General features: G+C 35.3%; 1 protein-coding gene and 1 long non-coding RNA gene across 9 annotated transcripts in view; one reads left to right on the top strand and one right to left on the bottom strand.

Annotated features, from left to right (window-relative positions):
- Positions 1-27,437, top strand: part of VEGFC (vascular endothelial growth factor C) — a 166,369-nt gene that overhangs the window by 59,637 nt on the left and 79,295 nt on the right. For 5 of the 6 annotated variants that reach the window (XM_067297925.1, XM_067297927.1, XM_067297926.1 and 2 more), the window contains exons 4-8: positions 12,301-12,452; positions 16,876-16,985; positions 17,245-17,575; positions 21,641-22,865; positions 25,686-25,756. In XM_067297925.1, the coding sequence (XP_067154026.1) occupies positions 12,301-12,452; positions 16,876-16,985; positions 17,245-17,575; positions 21,641-21,755 (708 nt within the window). In that variant the 3' untranslated portion in view covers positions 21,756-22,865; positions 25,686-25,756. Of the gene's footprint in view, positions 1-12,300; positions 12,453-16,875; positions 16,986-17,244; positions 17,576-21,640; positions 22,866-25,685; positions 26,181-27,437 lie in introns of those variants that run through there. The other variant, XM_067297923.1, reaches the window with a different exon arrangement.
- Positions 1-27,437, bottom strand: part of LOC136992261 (uncharacterized) — a 98,242-nt gene that overhangs the window by 3,216 nt on the left and 67,589 nt on the right. For 2 of the 3 annotated variants that reach the window (XR_010884406.1, XR_010884407.1), the window contains exons 2-4: positions 13,081-13,138; positions 1,101-1,198; positions 778-886 (exon numbers count right to left, since the gene is read on the bottom strand). This is a non-coding gene — a long non-coding RNA (uncharacterized lncRNA). Of the gene's footprint in view, positions 1-777; positions 887-1,100; positions 1,199-13,080; positions 13,139-23,568; positions 23,596-27,437 lie in introns of those variants that run through there. The other variant, XR_010884408.1, reaches the window with a different exon arrangement.

Genomic DNA, 27,437 nt, shown 5'->3' with positions numbered 1-27,437 from the left:
TCTCCCCCTCTACTCAGCCCTGGTGAGGCCACATCTGGAGTCCTGCGTCCAGTTCTGGGCTCCCCAGTACAGGAGGGATGTGGCACTACTGGAGCAAGTCCAGCGAAGGGCTACAAAGATGATTAGGGGACTGGAGCATCTCTCTTATGAGGAAAGACTGAGAGAGCTGGGCCTGTTTAGCTTGGAGAAGAGAAGGCTGAGAGGAGATCTTATTAATGTGTACAAGTATCTGAAGGGAGGGTGTCGAGAGGATGGGGCCAGACTCTTTTCAGTGGTGCCCAGCGACAGGACGTGAGGCAACGGGCACAAACTGAAACACAGGAAGTCCCCTCCGAACATGAGGAAAAACTTTTTCACTGTGAGGGTGACAGAGCACTGGAAGAGGTTGCCCAGAGAGGTGGTGGAGTCTCCTTCTCTGGAGATATTCAAAACGCGCCTGGACGCGATCCTGTGCAATGTGCTCTAGGTGACCCTGTTTGAGCAGGGGGGTTGGACTAGATGATCTCCAGAGGTCCCTTCCAACCTCAGCGATTCTGTGATTCTGTGATCTTACCTCTGCCCTCATTTCTCACCAAACCCATCCATCCATATCTTTTACCAAGAATTTTCAGTCCTAAATGTGAGCTAGTACTGGACAACCATAGAGCACAGGGATAATGCAACTTAAACAGCTTGAACAAGGAAAACTACAACACTGATTTTTTTTTTTTTCCAAAATCGTAGCTACCAACAGCTGGGGACCTTTTTTTTTTAATGTATTTATAAAGTTTAGCTTACCTGAATAAAGGATGATCTAGTTGCAGAGACAGTGGTCGCATGTAGCACAGATTTCCTGTTCTGTGAGCACGGTGTCAGTTAGGAATAAATAATCCCTATGTACTCCTGTCTGTAGAGCAAAGTCATTTTAGGCCTATTAGAAAACTTTTATACTAGTACTGATGGTTTTTTGCTTGTTTACTTTCCCAATGTCATTGATGAAGATAATCATGTCTTCACCAAAGTACTAGGAGTAATTAAAGATTGAGAAGCTCTGAAGAGGAAAATACTAAAGGGCTCATCAGAAAGAAAGAAGAGGCAACAGCATTGTTTTGTTTCCTTACCTGTTCAGCAAAAGCAAGCACTTTGTCTCTGAGTTTTCTGTCTTGGTTCTGCTCTCCAGGTTTGTTTATTTGTTGGCAGAATGCAATTTAAAAAATACCTTTATAAAGGAAAAGAGTTTAGTCTAGCTATATTTCTTCATCTGTCATCTCAAATCTTCTGCAAGTTATGTGAACACAGCTTACTTTATATCAAATCAGCATCAGGAAGAAAAAAATATTGGGTTCAAGACCCTTCTGTGGAATTTATAAACCCTACTCATTAACTACTATTATCCTTTTATTTCCTGAATGAAATGAGAACAAATGTCTAGTAACCAGGCATCTTTTGTTTTTCCATAAGTCACCATAGTTTAGCTTTATTTTTGTTGCATAAACTCCATAAGATAACTTGCATAAACTTCATTCTGTTCGCCCCACAGAAATGTGCCTCATGGGAAATGAATTTCAGAGCTGGGTCTTACTGTGAGGGCAAACCCTGGCATTGTTTCCAGACATTAAAATCTAGAGAAAGTTTTTCTCAACTTTCATCACAATTAATTAAAATCTCATTGGAAAAGAGCTAAGCATAGAAATTATTTTTATGAGGAACAAATCTTTTGATTGGCAGGAGAATGGACTAGATTAGATGTTCCCAGATTGGTTTGTGGAACACTCTGGTGGTCCAGAAAAAGGTCAACAGTTCTCCAGTGCTGGCTGTTCTCCTCCTTTCTAGCTACTTATTTTTATTAAAAGAAAAATAGAAAAGTATTCCACCTTTTGATTTTAATACTATTTTTCCACAAGGACTGTTTCTGTAGTTGCTAAGGGGTGTTTATACAATCATGGTTGGGAAATGAGACAGTTTCTTCACTAAGATATTGCACAAGGTATAAGAAAATGAGAACCCCATGCTAATTCATAAAACATGGTACGCCTTTTCCTTCTTCTTAATCCATGATGCTGTAATGGTCCAGGTTTGTAAGTGATGGCTTATCTAATAAAAGCCTGTGGGGAAGCTGACTGTGATTTTTTTTTTTTAATTGTTATTAATCAAATATCAATTCTCTGTTTCCATGGCATATGAATGGTGTAGCAACAGTTACACAGACTGGAACTACCTGGTGCAACAACTGCCTGACCTACTTTGTGCACACCCCACCTATAAGTACTTGCTTATAGGGTGAAGGGAAGCAGGGAGATGTCAAAGAGTCATCTCTTTCTATTCTTTCTCTTGGCTGGCAGGATGGACAGTTTTTTGGCTCCTTTCAGATCATTTGATGTAAAGGTCCTAAATCATCTTGCTTCATGATTAGAGTAATAGTCTCTCAAGGGAAAACATCCTTCCAAACAGTTCGAAATTAGATTTAGAGGAGTTTTTCTCACAGGAAACAAGCTAATAGCTTGAAATTGTTTGCCATATTTGAGATATACATGATGTTCCTTTATACAATTTTGAGATACACGTATCACAAGAATTTTCAGTCATTTTGAACTTTACCGTTTATGTCTTTTCCCATGCATTTTTCTGTGTTAGACTGATGAATGTAATGATATAGTAAGTGCTATTATTAGTGGGAGATAAATCAATATAAATTCCAACAGTTTTCTGTTAAAATTTTTGAAAAAAAATAAAGTGGTTCAAATATAAAGTAGAATAAGGACCCCTCTAGCATGTTATACAGATATGAAGTGTATTATCTCAGATGAGTTATCTGTTGTCATTTCATACATAAGCCATGAAATCCTTATGTTTTTTCAAAAAAGTTTGATGTGATCTGCAGTTAATCTAAATAATGATAATATACCATTTTTCAAATAACTTATTTTCATTCTTTCCAGTAGAGAGATGTTTAGAGTTTTGAAGTCAAACAGCCTTATATCCTTAGCTTGAAAATCTCTCTAGACACATTCTGCTCTGTTTTGCTGGTTATATTTGGCCTGCCTTACTGACACTTTAGGAAGTGCAAAGATCACAAGTCATGGAAACTGAGAGTCAATCAATTTAAGGGAAAGCTGCCAAAATAAACCTCAGTCCATCAGAAAAACATAAGTGTAGTTAATACAAATCTGGGGAAAAAAATCATACATAAATCTTATGTTATGAAAATATCTCAAATGGTAAGCTTCCCTCATCCTAAAAGGAAAATTAGAGTGTTGATTCATTTGTGTTTCCGAATTCACCGATCAGAATGGTAATTTCATATGTACCAGTATCCAGTGTATCAGCAAACATAATGATAGTGCTGACTAAATTAATTTAGCCACTGAAGCTAAGAAATACTTTGTATGTTAATCAGCAGTTTGTCTGAGATACTATACTGTAGAAATACAACTAAAGTAGTATGGCATTAACTCCTGTAAATCTAAAGAAAATTATCAGTACCATGAATCAAAAATACACACCTTAAAAAGATCAGTGAGGGGGAATATACTGGAATTTTTATTGGATAGGCATTCTGACGGCTTTTTTGGCCAGGCTTTGGGAGATTCCTATCTACTGTTAGATTTTACTGGGTTAAAATCATGTTAAGCTCTAGGTCATGGACCAGACTCGGGTCCCACCCTTGTTTGTGTTCTCCACTCCAGCTCTGTAAATGGCTAAAGGAAGAATTCTGCCAGTGTGGGAACTGAAAAGAGCCTGCTACATGGCGATCTGCAGTGCCACACAGCTCTGCCCTGGAAGCTCTTTCAAGGATTACTGAAGAAAGAACAAGGTTAGGAAGCAGAGGAGTTGTTGCACTTGGCATCAGGTTTTGCAGGTTGCAGACTGTCAAAGGCCAAGTCTGCCCGGATAGGACAACTCAGAGCCCCTTTGCCCTGCCTCCTCTTGCTGTGCCTCTCACCCAAGTACAGCACAGAGCCTCTGCTGATTTTCAAGGATTTAAAAAATGTTACATCTAATGAATGAACAAGCAGGAAAAAAATCTGCTTGTAATTACGTACATGATTTTACAAGCAATCTAGACAGACTCTTACCTTTTGTATTAATCCAAAAAGTTCTTGAATTACATACCTATGACCCCTGATAATAAGGGGTTATTGGTTATATATAGTCAATTCTAGAATCATTCTGGGGGTAATTAAAACAACAATGTTTAGCTATTATATAGAATGTTTTCACTAGCAAATCTCAACTACCAATGTTATCTCCACATTACAGATGAGGTAAGGAGGAAATGCATGGGTTGCCCTAGATTACAGTGAACACTATCAGAGTCTGGAATTCTGTCTGTGAGGCACTACTGCTGTGATAGCTTTAAAAGATACAGTGATTAAAAAAAAATTTATTAGAATCATGATTTATTGTGGGCAGAACTTTGTAACTATGGAGGGTAAAAATTCTCAAATATATAATGAAACTTTTGTTTTCTTGTGTTAATCACTTGATAAATTGCTGGAGTTTTTGGTGTAGGACCATTTGGCAGCATTTTAAATCTATATTTTAATCATAATCTTCAGAAAAGTGAAGCAGTATTTTTATTTTTGTGCCCTTTAAATTTTAAGAAAATTATGACTTTACCTGTATGTATTTGGAGGCAGAAAATACATACAAAAGAAACTGATGTTCAGGTCTGTAAGCCTTTTAATTTTGCCTGGTGCAATGGAACTAAGGTATTTTATAATGGAACTAAGTATTAAGCACAAAATACACGATTACTGGACTGTGTCTGAGGTTTGCCTTTGAAATTACAGGCCTTCTCAACTCCTCTGAAACAAATTTTGAATCATAATGTTCAAAACTAAAAGTGGGTGTGTGTATTTTGCTGTTAGGCTTTGTCATATAAATGCAGTTTAATATTATGCATACTCCGTAAGTAAGAAATCTTGAATCAAAGATGATTGAATATCTCCTGTTAAGAATGTATGAAATATATTAGATATTGAACTATGTACCTACTTGAAACTGCTTAAAATCAGCTCCCTGGAGAATAAAGGGTAGGTGATTACCTGCTCAGACCTTTATAAAAATATATATCTTAAAACAATAAAGTATAAAATGTCTGTAGTCCAAGTGTATAAAGAAAAAGGACCTTCCTTCATTTTTGAAGATCAGTGTTTCATGGTTGGCTATGTTGAAAGACAGATTTAAGATGGGGAAAATATTATATATAAAATATTATCTGTAAATAGATTTGTGATGTGTATATATGTTCATAAGAAAGATTTTCTTTCTCTCCCTGTTCTTTTAGTGATGTTCTGAGACAAATTGGACAAAAAGCTGGTTTAGTAAGGTGATCTCTAGAGTCTATGTTTTTATTAGTGCAAAATGACAGCTATAAAAGTCAGAAGAACAACAGGGATTAACATAAAGTCTGTAAATACCTTTCATTCCTATTCATATATTTATAAATATCCAGTGGCATCTTTGAAAATTTCTTACAATGGTAATGAAATGAGTCCCCAATGGCTGATGCAACTGGTCTTGTAGAAATGGTATTATAGTCTCTGGTCTACGTTGAAAGACTTTATCTCCCATTTTTTAAAGTCAAGGGTTATCAGTCTGAAGTTTTAGGTTTTCTACTTCAAAAAGTTGAAAAAATAACTGTTTCAAAACAATATGCATGTTTGCTCATGTTTGCATTTTATCATATTAATTTATGGCAGAAATCTAAGTTCAGAAAACCATGTTGTTAATAGTGTACAACCTGTTTATTTGCTTCCATCTAGAAAAAAATCAAAGTAGTCTGAAGTACAAAAACGGATGTATATGGTTACTAAGGAAAGACTATTGTATAGAAATCTGCCTAGAAATATTTAGACAATAAAGTTCAACAAAGTATGCACTATCATAACGTGTCAGGAAGCAAAGCTGCCTTTTCAAAATAAAATGTCAGGTTCTTAGCTGACATTCATGGTATGCTCTCTGATAAAGAATACTTCAAAGTACTGCATTTTGCTGCTATTATTGAACATTATCTGAATACTTTGAAAAGTAAATATAAAAATAGCTGTTAGTGTCTGAAGAGCCTATGATAAAAAAAAGGGGGGGGGAACCTGAAGAATAAATCTATTTTAAGATGTAAAGTGCATAAATAGTGCATATATTAGATCTGTTTTATAAAGTAACAAGTCACACTGATAACTAAAGAATGCTTGTTTATACTCTGGATGTGGAAAAAGTTGTTCTGGAAAGGGAATATTAGTCATTCTTAACGGTATAAAGGCAAAAGGTATAAAGTTGTAACTTTTTTCCATATAGTACCAACGTGTGATGATTTTAGCACAAAAATCTTGCTTTAAGCAGACTTCAGTTTTTATTTGAAAGTCTTGATGCCATTTACTGTACAGGGCCCTTGTATTTCTTTGTGACACAGGAAATGGGAAACAACTTTGTTTATAATAACCCACACTCTTGTTCAGTGGTAAGCAACTCTAGCTTACACAGCCTAATATTCAGATTACCTGCCATATTCCATTTTAAACCCTGTTTTCTTCTCAGCCTAACTATGTTATTTTTAATCAATAGGGGTTTAAATTTTCTGTGCCAGAAGTCTGCCTCAGCGTGATATGTTGTTATTTTCTTGCTTTAAAACTTCAGCCAAAGTGGTGATACTTCTTTTTTTAGACCAGGGTGAGAGAGAAGTGTATGGCTTTATCTGTAAAAACAAAAACAAAACTGGGATTTTTTTTCTCTGAAAAAGTTCTCATTCCTTCATTTTAGGTGAAGCATATGCAACTTGTTTGTTTGCATTAGGTATGTGTGTTTTGTTGTGTTCAAGATAATCTGCCATACCTTTTAAGCCTTAGAAATGTCCAAAAGCCTTAGAAGACAAACATTTAGAATTACTTGCAACTAGAGCACTTTGTAACATGAAGTTGAACAAAAATGTTGATGCAGTTTCAGATCTAGGCATCTAAATCCCATCTTGTAGGGAGAATTTGTCTAACACTGATATGTCCCCTTTATCCCCCATGCTGAGAAGGAAGGAGCCTGGTTGACTCAAAAGGAGCTCAGACTAAAAGCGCGCCTGCCATAATGCCGAAAAGAGTAGATTATCTGACAGGTCCCAAGAAGAGAGAAGGGAATCAAGCTTTGCATGCTTACTGCCTGATAAAAAAAAACCCATGACTGGGCTGGAATGAGGCTGGTGTGGAGAATCATTGCATTGGGTAAAGACCTAGGGAGGCAAGGCCTGAACACCTTGCCTTGAAGAGAAATATTAGAAAGGATGAGAAAGACTGGAGGACCTGCCAACTAGATATCAGTGACAAAACCATCTCAGACTGACAGGATGGGAGATGTTAAATTCTTGTGAAATGCATTAACAACAGGTATTTTTCAACTGTTCTTCAGATACAAAGAACTTCCATTAGTATGTGTTAGATACTTGGATTAACAGAATGTTCCTGATTTCTGCTACCATATTCATGTGGAAGAGGCTGGAACAGAGGCTTAGCTGTAATTTTGTGTGGTTTTAATTTTTCCTTAGTATATAATACTCTCTAGTTTTGCTATCAGTTACTGCTTTGGTGGTTGTTTTTCCATTGAGTTTCTAACCTCACACAGTGTTCAGAATAGATGTTGGTAGCACATATGCACAGGATACCATGAGCAAATTGTCTGGTTTTTTTGTTTGTTTGTTTGCTTTAATTTTTGAGCATTTTCATCAAACTTTAGCAATGCTTATTTAATGCACTTTAATTTACTCTTTAATATATTTAATTTAATATTTAACAGTTTTCTCAAAACAGTGAACAATAAAAACTCCCCACTCTGAAGAAATTGCCCAAATCCTTACTGCTGTCTGATCTTCTATTCTTCTGGGAATTGAAGCTCATTCTTTAGGGTCTTTAGTCCTGAATGTTTGTCCTTTAGGCATCAGCCCCTGAAGAACAGGCCTGAAGGAAATGTCTTTTCTCTACTGCCTGTAGCATGTATTAGTTCAATCCTTACTATGATTTGAAGCAGAGAAGTGAGGGAAAATTTGGCCCTTTAAGAAGTAATTCCTTTATTGCATGAAGGATCAGCCAGTCTATCCTCTCCCATCTCCAAGCAGCCCCAGAGGTACCCACATGGGCGCTAGGCAGCCACCAACAGTGCCAGAAGAGAAGCCAGCCAGGAGCTAGCCTCACACACAGATGCTATGCTGCATTTCTCTTGCAAAAATCCTTTCTAGATATTATTTGGCTGTTACGTGCTGCCAGGCATGCCCCATAGTGACCACAGATGTTGGGTTCATGGCTCTATTGGACAGTGGAGATGAACAAAAGATAAACTAAAGATGCTTAAGAAAAAAAAAAAGAGGAAGCATTACTGAAGGTCAGATCTTATCTAAATGAAATGTCTTTTAAGATGTGATGATTCAAAATCAAATTACAAATATACAGTTTATTCACTTTCACTTCAACAGCTTCAGTGGATTTTGAGATGGTGCTATCGCAGCCAAGAGCAGAATGTAGACTTGTTTAGAATGTATTTTGTTTCAGAATATCAGACATTATATAAGCAGAATTATGCAGAGTATTAAACACACGTTTTCAGTAACGAATACTTTTCAGAAATTTATTTCTTGTGAATTCCCTGCTTGATATATTTTTGTTCTCAGAAAAGAAACATAAATATCTGCTTTTTGCATATGCATCAGAATACAGTATACTAATAGCATGTGCAAACAAAAATTGCAAGAAGAATATTTCCAGTATTCAAACCCCAGTATCTTACTTCTACCATTTCCAGTAAAGAAAATAGATCTTGCTTATATTCTTTTTCAAAATACTAATTCATGTGTAATCTCCACCACTTACCAAAAGTAAGGGCTAGAAATGTAATATCAAATTTGATATAATCTAATTTCTGACATAAACAGTTGGTTTTGTTCTGTTGACTTTATGTATGAACAGTAACTATTTGCGGGTGACATAAAATACGTTGCTGTTAACATAATTTAGTTGAACGAATTGAAAGTAATTCTCTGAAGTCAAAGAAGTTAGTCTAGCTTTACACTGTTTAACTAGGGGGTTTTTTTGAGTTGTAATACTGACACTTTGAGGAGAATAGTTGTTAGCAACATTTGCCTCTAAACTGACACCTTTCACAGTTTCAACGGAAGGATAAATGGAGATGGAGATGAATGATGTTTCAGCTCAAAACCGGTAAGTCCTGCTCAAAGACTTTTACTGAAATTTCTCATAGTGTATTCGTGCAACTCATCGAGAGACTTAGTGGACTGACAGGGACCTCTTTGGTCCTGGTGGTTTGAAATTGTAGCAGTAATCCTATACTGCCCTCTCCGGCAGTCCGGCGTCTGTTAAAATTTGCAGCATGGCAAGCTGATCCTAGTCCAGGAATAGAGGAGGTACAAAATAGCCCCCTTTTGCTAGGTCAGCTACAGTTTGGTTGATGCAAAGAATCGTGCTTATCTTCAGTTACTGAGTTTTATCAGTTCTCCCTATAGTGGGTTTTTGTTTCAGCTTCAGAGAAGGAAGTTCACACTGTCCTATGAGAACACAGAAAACACAAGATTCTCTTTGGACATGAAATATTATAATTAAATCCATACCCTTTGTTCTGCCCCTCATATTCATATACGTGTATTAAGAATCAGTGTTCTTGCAAGATATTTAACATATTAAAGTCTTTCACATCTATAGATTATTATATGGACAAATTTTTCAAAGAGGCCTCAACTGCTATGCTGTCCTTCTGAAAGCCCAACTTTTTAAAAGAGGTGGAATTCATGCATATGTAGGTGCATTATGGCACCTGTATGGAGATCAGTATGTAAAAAACAGAAGCCCAAAGAACTTCACATGTATCTTTTGAAATGTGTACTGTATGCACAAATTAAAGCTATTTTACAAAAACACGGTCCTTTCTGCCTCTTAAAATACAACAACCCTCCCCCCATCCCCAGCAATTTGCTGGCTAGCTTGTGCATTTAGTGCATTGTAACAAAAACTATGAAGGCCTCCAATAGGTGAACATTTTAGTGAAATGCATAGGTACATAAAGCAATGCCCATATAAAATATTAGTAGAAAAAAATGATAGCTCTGTGTAATGATCATTGCTTTTTTGGATGAGACATATTGGTAAGAACGGCTTTAGTGATTAATTTGAAAGAACTGGTATAATAGATAAGGACAGAGGAGCCAATACTGGTTGGCAAGCCAAAGAGGATTGTAAGTATAATAAAAAGTTGATAGACTCTTTCCAGAGGTTTGTTTTGAGCTTAGTGAAAACCCTGGAGGTTTGTCTGGTGATAATTATGTTTGAGAAAAGCAGACATTTGCTTAGAAATCATTTTATTAGTACAAATCTTTCAACTTCAAATCTTTAATCTTTAAATCTTGTCCTATTACCTTATTAATGCCTCTGAGGACCAAAATTTTAAGAAGGGTTATTTATTTTGCAACTGGAGCAGGAATCCAAATGTTAATGTGCTTTGGCTAGAAGTCTCTCTAACTAGCAAGAAAAACTCTTTCCATGGTAGCTCCCTGGATAGACAGTTTTTTCATCTGTACTTGGAAGATACAGGAATTTTTTTTCAGTTTGGTTCTCCTTCTGCAGATGTAAATGTGTATCAGTTTGCATTTTCAGAAATTCTATTGAAAAACCAACATTTAAAACTGATATAAGAGAGGTTGTATTTTCTAAAGGTGCTATATGGGCAGAACCGGAGTAAAAATCCTGTTTATTAACAAAAAAGGTACAGCAAAAATAATTGCATTGCAGTGCTCTGTAACAGAGTAAGATGACAATTTAATATCTTTGCCAATTCAGTTCTCATACGATGACACTCCCCATGTTAAATATTTTTAAAGGTCCAGTCACTAAATACTGCCAAAATTTGTGTGGTAAAATATGGAATATTTATCAGAATTGATTGCACTTTATGAAGCCCAAGTTTAAGCTCCATAGTTTGGTCATGACAATAGTACAAGCTTCATCATGGGCTGCACAAGTGTCCTTTCACCTTGTGTGTACTTGATGAATACATATGTTCACTTGCATATATCAGTGCAAGATACTGTTTTCAAGACATGCTAGTAAATATGCTTTGTATTTTGAATTATTTAAAATTATCAGGGTTTTCATTATGTTTGCATGCTGCCTGTATTCCATACCATGAAATTATTGATTACAAAGAAGTATAAGATTGCAAATAAATTTCAGCAAAAAGTTAATGTGTCATGATACGCAATCCCATCAACTGAAACTGGAATAAAAAACATAGACAATATTTTTAAAAGGACTTAAATCCCCAGAAGATGCAGAAAGGTTCTTAAATATATTTGGAAAAGTGAGTAAACACCTAAATGGCAGCTGGGCACTATTATGTTACTTAAAATACAACAAAAAATGAAGTGTTTTTTTAGAATTTGACATAAAGTATTTGTCTTAACTTTTCAGGAAACTATCAAGATTTGAAACTTAGAAGGAAATATTCTTGATTTGATAAAGTAAATGTCCTGAGTTACATACTGAAATGAGTCTTGCTGTTTGTCAGTTAGTTGTCCCATGTTCGCTTTTTTTCCCCACAAAGTATTGCTGAAGTTGTGCTCTTCCATCAGAAGAACATTATTTCCCATTAAAAGCAGAAATTTATTGATTCACATAAATACTACTATTATTAAAATAATCATGTTTTATTATCCTGAAAAGAAGATACTATCAATTCAAGATGCATTGTGCTAGGGTAATCATATAATTTGCATTGATAAAAATATTGGAAAGTGAAAAATACAGTATGCTGTAGTTATAAACATGTTCATCAACAAAAATGTTATGACCTAAATCCAATATATTGCTGTTTTACACAAGCTCTGTAACTGTAGCAGACTGACATATTATGTTCTAACTTACTCCCTTTTTAAATTATTCTTGTTTTCTGACTTTTTGGATGACTGTAGCACCTTCCAAATACTAAGTTTTGTTTTTAAAAAAGACTGCCAATTTGAAAGTCATTTTTCTCCTGAAGAAAGTGCTCTTTGTACGTTTTCCTTTTTTAACAGCTTTAATTTAAATGCATCGTAAGCAAACAGGCACGTAACAGGGCAGCATGTCAATTGGCATAACATAGGTACTGTGTTCATTTTGTACATAGTGATTACTTAGTAGCATAACTGTATATGCCACTGAACAATGGTAAGGAACAAAAACCCGAATTAACTTCCTTATAGCTTTTTTTTGTTTGTCATTATATTGTTTTTAGTTGTACTGTTACTGATCTATAAACAGGTCTTTTTCTTTCTTTCTTTCTTTCTTTCTTTTTTTGTAGTTGTTTGAGATTACAGTGCCCCTCTCTCATGGCCCTAAACCTATAACTGTCAGTTTTGCCAATCACACGTCCTGCCGATGCATGTCAAAGTTGGATGTCTACAGACAAGTTCATTCTATCATAAGACGTTCCTTGCCAGCAACACAAACTCAGTAAGTACAGACCCTGTCTTTCCTCTCATGTTGTGAGCAAGCTTATGAAATTAGATTTAAAATAATGTTAAAAGCTTTTGCAATTAAGATAGGTCAGCTTATATACACTAATAAAAGCAGAATGCAAAGTTTTATAAATCAACTAATATTGTTTTACATGGAAAGAATGTTACTAAAATAATTAGTACAGTACCTTTTATGCAGTGGTGTAAACTGGAGCTAGGTCATTTAAAAATCAAAAGGAATGTTATGAGGTTTTTTCATGGAAGGAGCTACAATGCAAATTGAGGCTTAGAGAAAACATGTAAAATAATTTTATATAACAATATATAATTATTCGAAGATGTGAGTAAGTAGTGAAACACCATGTAACCGGAGGTATGAATGCTTTCAGACAGCCAAATTCTGAAGGTCTTTATTCATCTTACTCATTCCTGTCTACAGAAAATTGCCACTGACTTTAATAAGAATTTACCATTGGTATATGGATCTTCAAATTTAGCAACCTAGGTATTCTACCTGCAAAATGTGACACTATGATGATCAAGTCAATAAATGATTCAGACCTTCAAAAAGGATAAAATCAACTTCTTCAAAAAAATAACAAAAGCTATCCAAAAATACTTACTGTTGGAAGTATGGAGTACTCAACATTTCTCTCTCAAACTGTATTTTCCTGTGAGCAGCTGTTAAGAGGGGGAAAAAAAACATTCTTAGGAAATCTTTGACTAAAAATCTTTTTGGACATTTCCACATTCCAGAAGTGAAAACCAAAACAGAGTGGGAAGGGGAAACAAAGAGTTAGTGGGCAAACCAGAGAATTAGCATATAGATTTGGAACGGGAACATAACATCCAATTCTTTTTTCTTTCAAAACCTTAAAAATTAAACACAAAAGAAATCTAGCACTGAAGCAGTTGCTATTAAAAGGCTTAAAGAACTCATGCCCTTCATTTTAAAAGATTGAGTGGTGATTTCATGATGTATAAATATTTAGTAGAACAAAAATACATAGCAGGCAGTTACAAACAGTTGTTCTGTAGAAGAACCAAGGACTAGAAACTGAACTGGAGTTAATTATGTACATTTTTAATAAGGCAAGTGAATAGGGAAGTGTCCACAGAAGTTAGTTTTTCCTCTGTTTTCATTCAGTTCAAGTCTGGATGTTTTCAGACATGTGCTCTAGCTAAATACAGATTATATTATATTTCAACTGACATTATTGAATTGCTTTATCAAAATGTGGGTCATAAACAGTGGATTGGAAATAAATCTATTAAAAATTAATTGCCTAATTAACAGATTATAAAAAGTGAAAACTCTCGAGTAAATAATGAAGTCAAATTACACTGACTGTTGGCAGCTTCTCTGTTCTTCCACAGTGAGAGCAGTTGTAATTACTACTGCAGGTGTATACTTCAGCCAGAAAACTGTTAACTATCTTTAAATTGCAAATAACAGCTCAGTTACCTTTCGACAGGGAAGTAAGCATATAGATACAGGGGGGCTTTGACCAGTAAATACAGTAAGTAGTTGTTTTGTGAGTAAGGACTCATGCTTCAAAAGGCTGAGAAATATTAGACCAGAACATATAAAGGCTTTTTCTAGTACTAGCACCATCTTTAATATTTAGAATTTAGAAGCACTCGGGAGGGTTTTTTTCTTTTTTCTTTTTTTTTAAAGCCTTCTTTTAAAAGGATATTAAGCTTAAAGGTATTCAGCTGCCTAAAAACGCTGCTGGGTGCCTTTACAGAATCCACTCAGGATTCCTAATTTCCATAGAAAGTTCTCAGTTCGATTCAGCTTTTTAAGTATCAAAAGCGTAATCACAAAAGATTCTGCATAGTTCTAGTCCAAAGTATTTACTGTCCTTACTCTCATCCTTTGGAGTGCATTTTTATGTGTGGGATTGTACGCTAGTGAAACTGTCATAAAGCCAAAACCTTGGAAATCTGCTTTTTTTGTCACAGAGGCAGATCTGTACGTGTACATGTATTTATCTACATGCTCACTTTAACAGACATATAATAATGTCTGTCTTGCATGTTATTGGAAAGAAAAGGCTAAGAGTATAGCTTTTGTTTTTTAAGATAGTAAAGATAGGAATTTAAGGCTGGATTATGCCTTGGCACAGGCATACCGACATACATAATAAAGAAGAGAAAAATGATGTGCCAGATAGTATAGAAATAGTAGATCATTTTTTATAAGCCAATAAGCTTTAAAAAAAAAAAATTATGCACAGCTTCATCATGAGAATTAAGGTCTAGCTCTTTGTCCTCCCCTTCTCCCAATTTGTTCTGCTTTTTCCTTCTAAAAAGTAGTAGCTACCTTCACATATTTTTGGAGCTGAGGCATGTTAGTTCATGTTAACTAGTGTTTCAGAATACCTCCTGGATTAATCTTGAGTTGTACTCTTCTCTGTTTATATAGCATTTCGTCAAGAGATGCAATTGAATTAAAAAATTGTCAATTTTTACTTTAGAAGCTTGGCAATTTTTTTGTTTGGGCCTTCATTATACATCACATAGATCAAAGTCTCCATGATGATTTTTTCCCCACGTTGTTGTAGGTAGGTGCTTACAGAGCAGATAGGCATATTTTAGATGTGGTTTGGATGTATGTTGTACACAGTAAATATTTCCCTCTCTTGTATATTATCTGTTTGGATACTGCCACATAACAAGTTAGCATAATTTTTTTTCCAAGTTGACAATGACTTGGAAAAAGGTAGTGAAATTTTTTGCAAAGTGTTATGCCTGTGATCTTTTTGGCCTTCTTGAACTTTCCTAAAATGTTGTGATAAATCACTTAAAAATTTGAGCCATGTGAATCTTCCCTTCTATAATTTTCAGTACTAGCCACCAGGGTAGAATGTGCAAGCAAGCAGTTCCTTTTGCCTGTTGTCTAAATACCTTACATTGAAATACATACAGTTCTCTTTGAGTTTTTTGGTAACTTGATTTTGTTATGAACATCGTCTTATTATGGTTCATATGTGTTTGATATTTTCTTCACGCTGTCACCCCTGGCTGCCTTTTGTATTTAGTTTAAAACTTGCCTGGCTAGAGACAGGCTACTCTGGGTCTGAGTTGTTTTTTAAACAGAATACAATAATATGTCTGTAAATTCTCTGCACAATTTCTCAAGCAGAAACAGGAGATAGGAAAAAGAACACACATGCCCAGAGGAAAAGTAGCCAAGTGAGGGAGCATGAGTGAGATCATTAGCAGAAAGAAATGGCAATTGACAGCTTGATAAAATATGAGGCATTGCAGGATAACGTTAAACTGCAGCAGTCCTGACTGAGAAAAAGCTGTTTAATGTGGTGAAGGGGAGCGGTATCCTTGATAATCAAGGAAGAATGTCCTAGCACCTGCATTTCTGAATGATGAGTTATGCTGCTCTTCAGGGAAATGAAAAAAAAACTTAAAATGTACAATGTATGTTCTGTTTTAACAGATGAGAATATTAGGAATAACTACAGAAACAATGCATAAATGACTGGATGCATGAAATTAGGCTTAGGCTTGACTCGTTAAAACCTGTAATGTCACCTGTGGTGGTAAAGAAATTGCAAGCAAGACAGATCAAATAATATACATGAATATTCTATTTGTGGTGGAGCTACTAGCTGAGTTCAGTCATCATTTAAGACGACACCAGTTGCTGTTAGGATATTTTGCTTTCTTTGGCAGCACTACTGTGGCTGCAAAACACTAGCAGGTATAGAGCATATTAGAATTTTTTACTGTCTTTCATGTCTGCTGAGAAGGGGCATCACTGATGAAGTCCAAAGATTATATTAGATTCAAGAAAGGATTAGATTCAAGAAAGCTGTCCAAGATTTGAGTGGCTGATGAGAAAGAGTCAGTAAATGACATAGAACTGTCTTATAAAGGGGAGGAGAATCTGATAATCTGATCTTATTTGAAATTACAGTCCAGACTACAGCGTTAATTTGGAAACCACTATCAGCTATCTTTGGATTACTATATGTGTGAAAGCATTTTTGTACTGTAAAAAGCAACGTAGAAATTTATGCCTGTTAGCGCCTATTTGGTGCACAAGTAATTTTTACACTGGTCTGTTTTGTATGTAAGGTTTACATTTAAGAGTTAAATCTGTTACTAACCTACATTAGGAAATCACCAGTAACAGTTTCTACAAGCTAAAACTTAACTTCTACTTAGCTAAAACTTGAACTGTGAAAAGGTAACTTCAACAAATGGTTGAAGATTTCTGAGGTGGGGAGAACCTCAGCTAATAATAGATTTGACAGGAGCAGAAAATGAAATTATGAATGAACTCAAGCTTTGCAGAAAATTTTTGTAATGGAAGGGAGTAAATGTGATCAGTGCCTACAGTTGCCTTCCTCTTGATTTCTTATGGTAATGAATTAACAGTATGTCTTATTTCATAGGTGTCATGTGGCAAACAAGACCTGTCCAAAAAATCATATCTGGAATAATCAAATTTGCCAATGTTTGGCACAACATGATTTTGGTTTCTCTTCTCACCTTGGAGATACAGGTAAGTAGTTTTACTTAAAGTATTAGATGTAGTTCCGTGTTTTTATTTACCTAAAGGAGAAATAAAAACTTTGAAAATTAAATAGTTGAATCTTTTTTCTTTTTAATGCTATTACTGAATATTTCCTCTCTTTTGCATTGTTTTTATTCTTAAAACATTTTACCAGGTATGACTGTGATACTATTTCTTCACTTGGAAATGTGGAAATAGATACAGTTAAAATTCTGATAATTATGTAACAACTTTGCCTGATTTCTAGACACTTTTGAAGGATTCCATATTTGTGGACCAAACAAAGAGCTGGATGAGGAAACCTGTCAGTGTGTCTGCAAAGGAGGTGTGCGGCCCTCAAGCTGTGGACCTCACAAAGAATTAGATAAAGCGTCATGTCAGTGCATGTGCAAAAACAAACTTCTCCCTACTTCCTGTGGGCCCAGCAAAGAATTTGATGAAGATAAATGCCAGTGTGTATGTAAAAAAACCTGTCCTAAACATCAGCCACTAAATCCTGCAAAATGCACCTGTGAATGTATAGAATCTCCCAATAAATGCTTCTTAAAAGGAAAAAGGTTCCATCACCAGACATGCAGGTAACCTAAGTCTTTAATCTTTCCATGATGTTTTGAGTATAAAATTTTAGCTTGTGTTTATTAGCTGTGTTGCTGAAGCACTTCATAGCCATAAGTAAACCATGAACTTCTCTTTGGTTATCTTCTATAACTTTTCTCATCTCTAAAAGGAAACAACTAGGCAGAATAAATATTTTAAAGTATATTTAGTTTCTTGTAATCTCTCTTATTAGTACTTCATGTAATTTTTTTCCTAATTAATTAAATCTCAGAGTAAGGACGTGCTATAAATTCAAGCTCCCTGTTTTTTATGCTATTTAAAAATCCCACTGTATTTTCTACAAGAACTGAATATTGCAATTCAGATCATTAAAATATTCCTAACTAGATTTCAGGAGTTAGTTCTGGAAATACTATCACTCATTTTACTTTCTAAAATTTTGCATATCCTTCGTTTCACTCAGATGCTACTAAAGATTTATGAGTGCGTAACAAGTCTTGCAGTTCTGGGAGACTTCTGTGGAAGAGTAGACATATATAACCCTAAAGTATAATGCTTGCATTTATCCTTTAAATGGGATTTGGTGAGACAGAAAACTGCAATTTCTTTATATATCATAGGAGCTTTTCTTTCCATGACTTCTACACTCATAGCAGTAGCAGTCTATATACAAAAATTGGAATGACTTTAGGTTCTAAAAAACAAACAATATAATTTCTGCTTCATATAATTTTGCTGAGGTAGGTTATATATAATACTGCCTTATCACCAGGGGCCTCATCAGCTTACTATAAAACAAAAAGGAATCATAGCACTTCACTAATGTGCATTTTCAACAGTGCTACTCATACAAGCCACTACTTAAAACAACATTCACAACTGGAAGAGCCAGGTATTTAAAAAGCTAAGAAATGCTATAATAAATATCTGATGCCACTGTTATTTAATTAATGACTTAGTATTTTAAGGAGGGAATTGAGCCAAGCTTTTCTGTGCTGTGGTTGAACACTGTAAAGAGCTTGAATCTCTTTCTTGCTTCTAGATTCAGTATGACATAGGATACTTTTTGGTGTTCCTCTTTTCTAAGCACTTCTCCTTTGTATGGAGAGAGAGAGAAAGAATCGTATATAGTGTAACTCTATAGCTCTACTACCAATATCCCTGTAGACAGTAGCACTGACAAGGGTAATAGAAGATGCAATCCCTCCTTCTTAAGAAAGGACTCAGCCTAGGTTTCTCACATTTTGGCTCTGTCCCAAGTCTTCTGTAAAAGGAAGAAAAAAGCCCCTGCAACCTCCTGTTTGTCTTTTGAAAGAAAGATCTCTTTGCTGTTATGAGACCAAGTAACTGGAGGTGCCTCTCTCTAACTTTGCATAAGATGCCTAAGACCTAGAGTGGAGTGGGATCTTGTATCTGCATCCTAGGCAGCTCCCTGTGCAGAGGGCTAGTTGTTTTAGATTCTGGTTACGAAGCACCTACATTTTTCTGCACTGTACCTAAAGTGCCTCTGGCTCTAGTGTTAGCCTCTGGTCCAGAGGATGGGAATGAAAAATTGTTTACAAAGTACAGTGCTACACACGTGTACACACACACACCCCTCTTAAAAAAAATTCTGGTTGTCGATAATGACGATGATGATGATGGCAACCACCACAAAAGACAGCATTTCTACTTTAGTTTCATCTGTGGAGGTCTTAGAACCTTCAGAATCTCAAACCTGGGCATTCAGTAGCAAAATCACAGTTACTGACCATAAAGAGAAAGTTAGAAGTGACTCACCCAGCCTATCTCAACAAAGCAGACATATGCTAAATGGAAGCACTCCATAAGCAACATTCAGCCTAAATCTTTGGAAAGACCTGGTCTCTATTGTTCAGCAGAGTCTCCTAAGGAAGCCACATTTAGTTACAATGACTGTGCTACTACTCAGCCTGTGCTATCAATCACCTCAAAAATTGATTTTGGTCAGTTTTGACAGGACCAGATAACTAGGTAACTTAGCTGTAAAGCCTTTTAGAAGAGAAAAGGGGTTTCTTGTTCTGTTGCAGTGTCCAAACTGAGGGGAATACTGCAGTAATGTGAACCTGGCTGCTGTTAGACACTAAGAAACTTGCGTGGGAGAGATGCTTTGTACTCGTCAACTGCAGCAAAGCTACGCTGAAGCTCACAATTCACTAAGAGGCACAAATCCTAAAGAAAGTGGACTCCTCATATTTCATGATTGCACAACTGCTTTTCATTATGTACAACATGTCATAGATGTGGGAGGAGAGCTTGGCCTTGTCTTTCATTCTTTTTCTTTTCTTACTACTTTTCTTTCATTATACTGTCATTCAGTACCTCAAATACTCTATCTTTCATGGCAGAGATAGGCAAAAATGAGTTCAGTGTTTGATCCATTACATGTCTGTGGAGTACTTTTTTCTGAGTACAAGCCTACTGCTGATTTCCCATTTGCTCACAGCGTTCCTCTGGCAAATAAATGGAAGATAGTACAGTCCACTTGCTCGCTTGCTTTCACTGTCTCTCTCAAGTGTCAGTGTGATTTTTGCTGGCTTTTACCACTGTTTCCAGAATTTTGGGGGACAAAAGATCAGTAGGGCTTTGGGAGATTTCCTTGAGTTGTTACTCTGATCCCAAATATCTATATTACACCTAGCACAGAGTAATGCTACTCTCAAATAAGTCACACCGGTGAAATAATCTATGATTAATGACACTGAAAACACTGAACAAGATATGACTAGTTAATAAATGCCATGGTTGCTGTCTTCCTCATTCCTTATTGCTTTCTTCATATTTGTGTTCATTGGTTGAACTAATTGGCTTGAATGGATATAACTGTAATCCAGACCTCATATCATAAACAAATTATTGCAAAGTAGCAACTTGGTATCCAAAATAAGCATGCAACATATTAACATATCTGCAACAATAATAAGAGTAACTACAAGCTTGAAACAAAGAAATTGCCTAGGGAAGAGGATACTGAAATTGCCTTAATATAATATACCGTAATGTCTTTAAACTGAAGTAAGTATGAGTTATCATAATATCAGTGTTTCACAGACACATTATTTAAATACAAGTTTTAAGTATAACTGTGTTGAAATTTGAAACATATACTTTTCTCTTTTGACTCATTGCCAATGTCTGAAAAAAGCTCAGACTTGTACTTTGTCTCCATTATACACCAGAAAGTATTTAGCATTGTTGTTGTAAGGTTATTTTAGGTCAAGTTTTGTTTTAATAAAAAAAATTAAAAAAGGAAAAAGGAAGAGGAGTTCAGGGACAACCACAGATATTATCTTTGTATAGCTTCTATTTTTTAAGTCATATAATCTGTGAAGAGAAATTCTTCTGATTTTTAGGTAGATGTGAGTAGTGGTTTAATGATCTATTTCAATTAAATTTACTTTATTTAAGTAGGTGCTATTTCTGTCCTTTCTCCTTTAAGATTTACCAGAAACATGCAGGCTCTGATCATACTTCAGAATGGACATAGATGTAATATGAGGTATAGATGTATCCCTATTGAACTCAGTGAGATCTATAGGAGTTTAAGTATGCTCTCGTTTTCAAGATCAGGATCATAGTGCAACATATATATATAAATGGCTATTGTATTAGCCAATAAGACAACAAACAGTCCTGGCAAAGAAGATGGTAGATTTGATTATCTACTCAGTCTGGATTGTCCTCTCAAACAGGTAGCATTCAGTAGCTCATAGTAAGCTGACTGAAGTACAAAAAATATTACTGTGTTTTTAAAAGAAAAAATCCTCATGTATTACTCAAGATTAATACAACCAGGCAATACTTTAAAAATATTAATATATGTTATAAAACCCCATAATTTCTCCTCAGTAACATTCTTGAGTCTCTTTAGTGTCTTTAAGTGAAGAATAATCCAATTAAAAGTGTTGTAAGAATATAAACAGAAATTGAAAGATATGTATTCACATGAATTAAATTATGGAATTAAATGTTTCTTAGAGCAATGGCATCATAATTGCATAGATTTATATTCCACGTTAATATAAATGATCATGTTTTATTAATGCCCACTTTTTTCATTTCTTTAGTTGTTACAGACCACCATGTACAGTTCGAACGAAACGCTGCGATGCTGGATTTTATTTCAGTGAAGAAGTGTGCCGCTGTGTACCCACATACTGGAAAAGACCACTTATGAATTAGTGAAGAGAGCACTACTTGCTATTTTGGTGTACATTTTTCCATTAGAACAAAAGAACAACAGCAACTTTGCTAATATTTGGAATTAAATGTTCACCAGAGACCCTGTGGGGCTTTCAGAGACAGACACATTGTGCTTTCCTCAAGATGTGGAAAGCAAATGTAGAAAATAACTGGGGTCCATGTTTTGTAAAGAACTCAGTAAGGACTTATTTTCTGCCAATGACCAAACAGCCTAGGTTCTCCTTCTTGTGATTTTTTTAAGAGATAATGACTATATAATTTATTTCCACTAAAAACATTGTGCAGCATTCCTGTTTATAGCAGTAACAATTGTTAAAGCTCCCTGTGATCAATATTTTTATATCATGCAAAGTATGTTTAAAATAAAATGAAAATTGTATTATATAATGGTGAGAATGTTTGATCAACTGTCCATAGAAAGGAACTACAATTCAGCTATATTACTAGAGTTCAAAAAAGGGGAGAAAGAGGGCTTAAGAGAAAGCACTTTTATGAAAAGAAGCATAATTGAGACCACAGTCACTTTTTCATATCTGTTGTACATGTAGTTTGAAATATAGTTACACTTTGCGTTTCATGATCTGCTGAATTTGTCTTTAGAATGAAACGAGCAAAGCAAGTACAACTAATAGCTAATGAAAACATTGGAGATCCTGCACATTGCCCAAGAATAAGGACTATGTTTAAAAGCCAGCAGCAACTACTGACTTTCCAATATGTGCACCATTTATTTTATTACCTGTTAGTATTCCTTAAGAGTAATATAAAATAATGATCTACTGAAGGTTATCAACATGAAAATGGAAATGTCAGCTATGCTTTTACAGACAATGTTGTAAAATTTACAACTAAATAATTCAGAATGCTTCAATGCAGCTTTACTCTTTCATCTAGTCTATGAGATGATCTTGGTCGACAGTGTATGTGTGTGCCAAAATACACTGAAGGAAAATAATTTACATTCCACTGGGACTACGAGAGGACTGCCACGAGCCCAGTATGGATTGACCTAATCTCTGCACAAAAAGTTGTCAGGACTTCTTTTTATCTGGGGAAGGTTAAATCAAACATCTACAGCTCTAAAAAGAGGTAAGATTTTTAACTTGTATGGAATGAGGAATATGCATAGAACAATCTAGTCAGAATTAAAATACTTCAGAAGTTAGAAGTTTTCAAATTATGCAAACTTTACTGGGTGCAGAAATGGAACAAGCAAAACTGCAGAGCAAGATTTCTGGAATAGTAGTAAGCAAATCTGCAAAATATTTTTAGAAATTATTATTCCAAAGTGCTGAGTACCTGTTTCTAGAAGCATCATTAATAAAATAGTAACTATTACTATTCTCTGGAAAGTTGAAGGTAGGGGTTGCTTTTCTAGATTCTTGCATATTTAGATATCAGAATTCCTAAAACTGAGTGAAAGCTACTTTTCAGTTACCATTGTGGGTTGAGACTGGTGTAATAAGTAGGCAAGATGAGAGTTCACAAATTCCACTGTTTGCCTAGGGTCCCCACAGTTCTTCCTAAGAGGCCAGCAATCTCTTATGCAAACAGGCTAAAGTTTAAGCATACAAATACTGAGGAATGTCTTTATTATTATGTTGCCTCAGCAATCAGATGCAGGGGTGGAACTGTGGATGACAACTGAGCAGCTAAATACAACTTCATGCTAATACAACAACACACAATTTCCCATCAGTTGTATTATTAGTCTTGCAAATCATCAGTGTCTAAATTGGCAACATCAATCTAATATCAAGAGTTTAATGGTCAAAACTGTGTTCAGTATTACCTGAAGATTCAGGCATCCACTTCTGAATGTCAGCTGCTTGAAAAAAGCGCAAAATATCAAGTAAACAGCAAACTTCAGTCAGGTCTCAAGAAAACAAAGTGTATGTGAAGCTCCCAAAATAAACTTCCTGATATCTATACAAGGTAAATATGCAAGAGGAGGGGTGGAGAGAGGACAAACCAAATCTGAAACCATAAATACAGGCCAAGTAAGCCAAAATTTAACACATAATGTAATCATAATGCTTATAATATGTACCTGTGATTAAAAAGTAGGAAGTGAAAGCAGAGCAAAATTGCATTCTAAAAAGAAATTATATGTGGATTATAAAAAGTCCACTTTATAATATTGTACAAACGAAAAAGTACCAAACTGATCAATGCTTTCATTACACATCTGAACTATTTGAAAAGATTTCATTAAGATAGAGCTAATGAAATCATTCTGGTTAAGCAGACAGTCAAATTTCTACCGAGCATGCTATTATACTCCAAGATCCTAAACCCCATTATTTTACAGTCTGTAGTTCTAGAAGGCAAGGTAGGGGCTGGGATGACAGGGAGTTAAAAATAATGAGAGCACTGAATAGGAAACTCCAACTTTATTGCAAACATCAGTATTCAGTAAGAATAACTTTCTTCAGTGCATTTTTTTCAGTTGCTTAACTTTACAAAATACTATCAACTGTTGAATATAAATGATACAAATCACTAAGTAAAATTAATACTTAAAGAAAGCAAAAACCTGACTTTGAAAAGATACCACAAATCAGGTTTATGTCTGGGCAAGTGATTGGGCAGCCATCCTCACATATATGCAGATGAGTAGACTAATATATGCAAGCAGTTGATTGCATCTCCTGGTGATCAGGTTCTCCAGTTCTGCTTTACACCAAAGTACCTATTTTTTATGTTGAAGACAATAACAAAATATACCACAATCATCACTAGTATAGGCTGCTAATTTTCCATTCTGTGATCTAAAATGTGATTCTGTTTATCTCAGTGCTGTCACAAAATCATCTTTATGCTTATGTGGGGGAGGAGGGGAAATTCAGAGTAGAGGCACTAGCTGCATAGCAGTGGATCTGCCTTGCATCATATGAAGTAGCTGATAGATTTACACCATTTTCAGTTTTGAGGTGTTATTTAATTATAATCTCCTTGCAATTTTCATCTTAATTTCAGTTCTCAGTGTATTACTATTATTTAAAATAAATAAGGATGAAAATATACAGCCTAAAAGAATAGCTCAAAATATAGGTGATAATTCTCTACACAAGTTGTTCTGCACTCACTCTGAATAAAAAGTTTATATTACCATCTGTGTAAAATGCCCCATACCATCTAGAAAAAATACAGGGAAAAGAGAAAGAGAGAAACTGCAGTGAATCACATTTAATAGTAAACAGACATATGCTTGCATTTCATCAGGAATTTACAACTTTTCCCATACTCTCTCAATATATTATATGGAAACCATAAATTATGTGAAACAACCCCTCTGTACCTATATTAACTGAAGGACAGAGTATTTACAGTATGAGGTGTTGTTACTCTGCTGACATGCTTATTTAATTCATGTTGAACAAGTTGATATTAAGTCAATTCTCTCAGGGCCATTTGAAAGGCCAGCATAAAGTCTTGCACATGATGTACTGTATCATTTTGAAAGGCTTGGTGTTAAGATTGCTTCTGATACTCTCATTTTCAGTCTTCAGATCTCAATGACAACCTCAGATGCCCTTGAAATTTAATGTCTCTCTCTTTCTCTATTTTTCCAGAAGTATAACTAACTCGCTATCACATTTGTGCTAAGGGCTAGGAGCCGAGTAATTTATGCACCCAGTATGCTCATCAGCAGATTAGTCTGAAGAACAGAATACATTCATATATATGCTGCATTATTTGAAGGTACAAAAGATTGTCCTCATGTAGAATAGTATAAAGGTGATCAACTCAGAACTTTAAGAACTTTTGTAACGTAGTCAATATAACAGATCCATAATTTGTAGTATTACAGGATTTTTCCTTTATTGAAAAAAGTGAAAATAACAGTGGATAAGTTAGTTATTTAATAGCTTGCTTTTGTTCTTCTCTTTCCCTTCCCCATTTCAGATAAACTGCTGGGAAAGAATACAAGACAACCTTCTGATTGCCTGCTGAAATGCTAAGATCAAATGGACCAGGTATTTTTTTTTTTTTTAATGTAATAAACATGAGCAAAGGCCTAATAAAATTAGGCCAGTTTAATACAGCTTAAAGACTCCAGATTAGACTAGAGTTCTTAAAGGGCTCTGGATAGATCAAAACATTTCAGGGAGGGGAAAAAAAAATCTTTTTAGTTTTATATTCTAATGTATGTTAATGGAAAGCTTTAACATGTCTTTATATAATAACAAATCTGGATTCATTTTGTCTATACTTTCATGTCCAAATGTTGTAATGGAATCTAAACAGAAGCAAGCATCATGAGGTCACCAATTTTACAATAGCGTTGTTCATAAAATTTCGATAATTTATCATTATATCAGTGTATAATATTTTATCTATAGCCTGAAGCTATGAAGCAGGAGAACTTACTTTAGCTTGGGGATGTATTGGATAACTAAGCATATCACCCTCCAGAAAAAAAATAAATCATAAAACATGGTGCTTGGATCTTTTGTGTAAGCATTGCCATTTGTTTGGCAAACTACTATGGAAATTTCTGAAAATTGTATATTACCATTTATTCCCTTTTCTACTCAGCAGAACATTACCATGAAAATCACAGCTTGTAGATTCAGGTTTTTATCCCAGTTAAGGGTTCCTGTATCTGTTCCTGACAGACACTGACCTTTCAGCTGAATTTCAGCAAACTCTTTGTCAGTTCTGCACATTTATATCAGCCATATGTGGTCATTGAACTCTTCCCCTTTGCCCCATTTCTCAGCTTAAATTACTTCTTAGATTTCTGGACCCTATCTCAGTCTCCCCATAAGAATATCTGTACTTCCCCTTCAGCCTTTCTCACACACATCACTGTTAACTCTAACCTTTCCATTTCCCTTTCACATCCAATCCCTCACTAAAAATTTTCATTATTTTCCTCTATATTGCCATTAAAATCTACTTTTTCCTCTCTATTGTTTAAATAATCATCCCAGCATTGGGAATAATCTAGTGATATTCCTGACTGTACCCACATGAAAGAACAAGTGTTAAAAAGTCTGAAAAGGAGCAACTCAAAACTTCACATTCCAAGTGTGCAAATCCCATCTGCCCAAGCAAATAATAATAATGATGTTTACAAAGAAATAAGAGCCTCCCAATGCAAACTTGCAGATAAAAGTAGCACATGCAGACATCACTCTAGCAAATTACTCTTGAAACATAAAAGGCAATTTATGATATCACTCTCCCTGTAAAAAAACACAAGTTTTAATCTCTGAAGTATGCTGGATATTTTCATGACAGTTTGACATAGTCCTCAACTATGTCCAGCACAGCATTTTTGAAACTACATTCAGCCTTGTAATTAAGTTCACTTCTCATTCACATTGTGTGGAAAAAAGCCAGGGCTCAAGGGCAGGTGAGATGACTTTTGGAACATACCCCAAAAGCCCCTGAGGTCTGTGCTCCTGCATAGCACAACCCTACCCACCTCAATGCATTACATCACTATGAAGATGGATGAAATGTGGTTACAGGATCCTTCCCAGAAGGATCCCGATAATGCCACTTTTAAGGATAGATAGCATTTGTAAGTTCAGGCTGCCTTCATAAGATGAATGGGCTTTTCACCAAGCCACACCCTTGACCACAGCTAGTAATTTGGATACAGAGAGCTTCCCAAGTCACAAAAAACTTTAAGTTCAACTTGGTCCA

This window comes from Apteryx mantelli, chromosome 5 (assembly GCF_036417845.1).
Source record: "Apteryx mantelli isolate bAptMan1 chromosome 5, bAptMan1.hap1, whole genome shotgun sequence".
Classification (NCBI taxonomy): domain Eukaryota; kingdom Metazoa; phylum Chordata; class Aves; order Apterygiformes; family Apterygidae; genus Apteryx; species Apteryx mantelli.
This window is presented reverse-complemented; position numbering and strand designations above follow the sequence as displayed.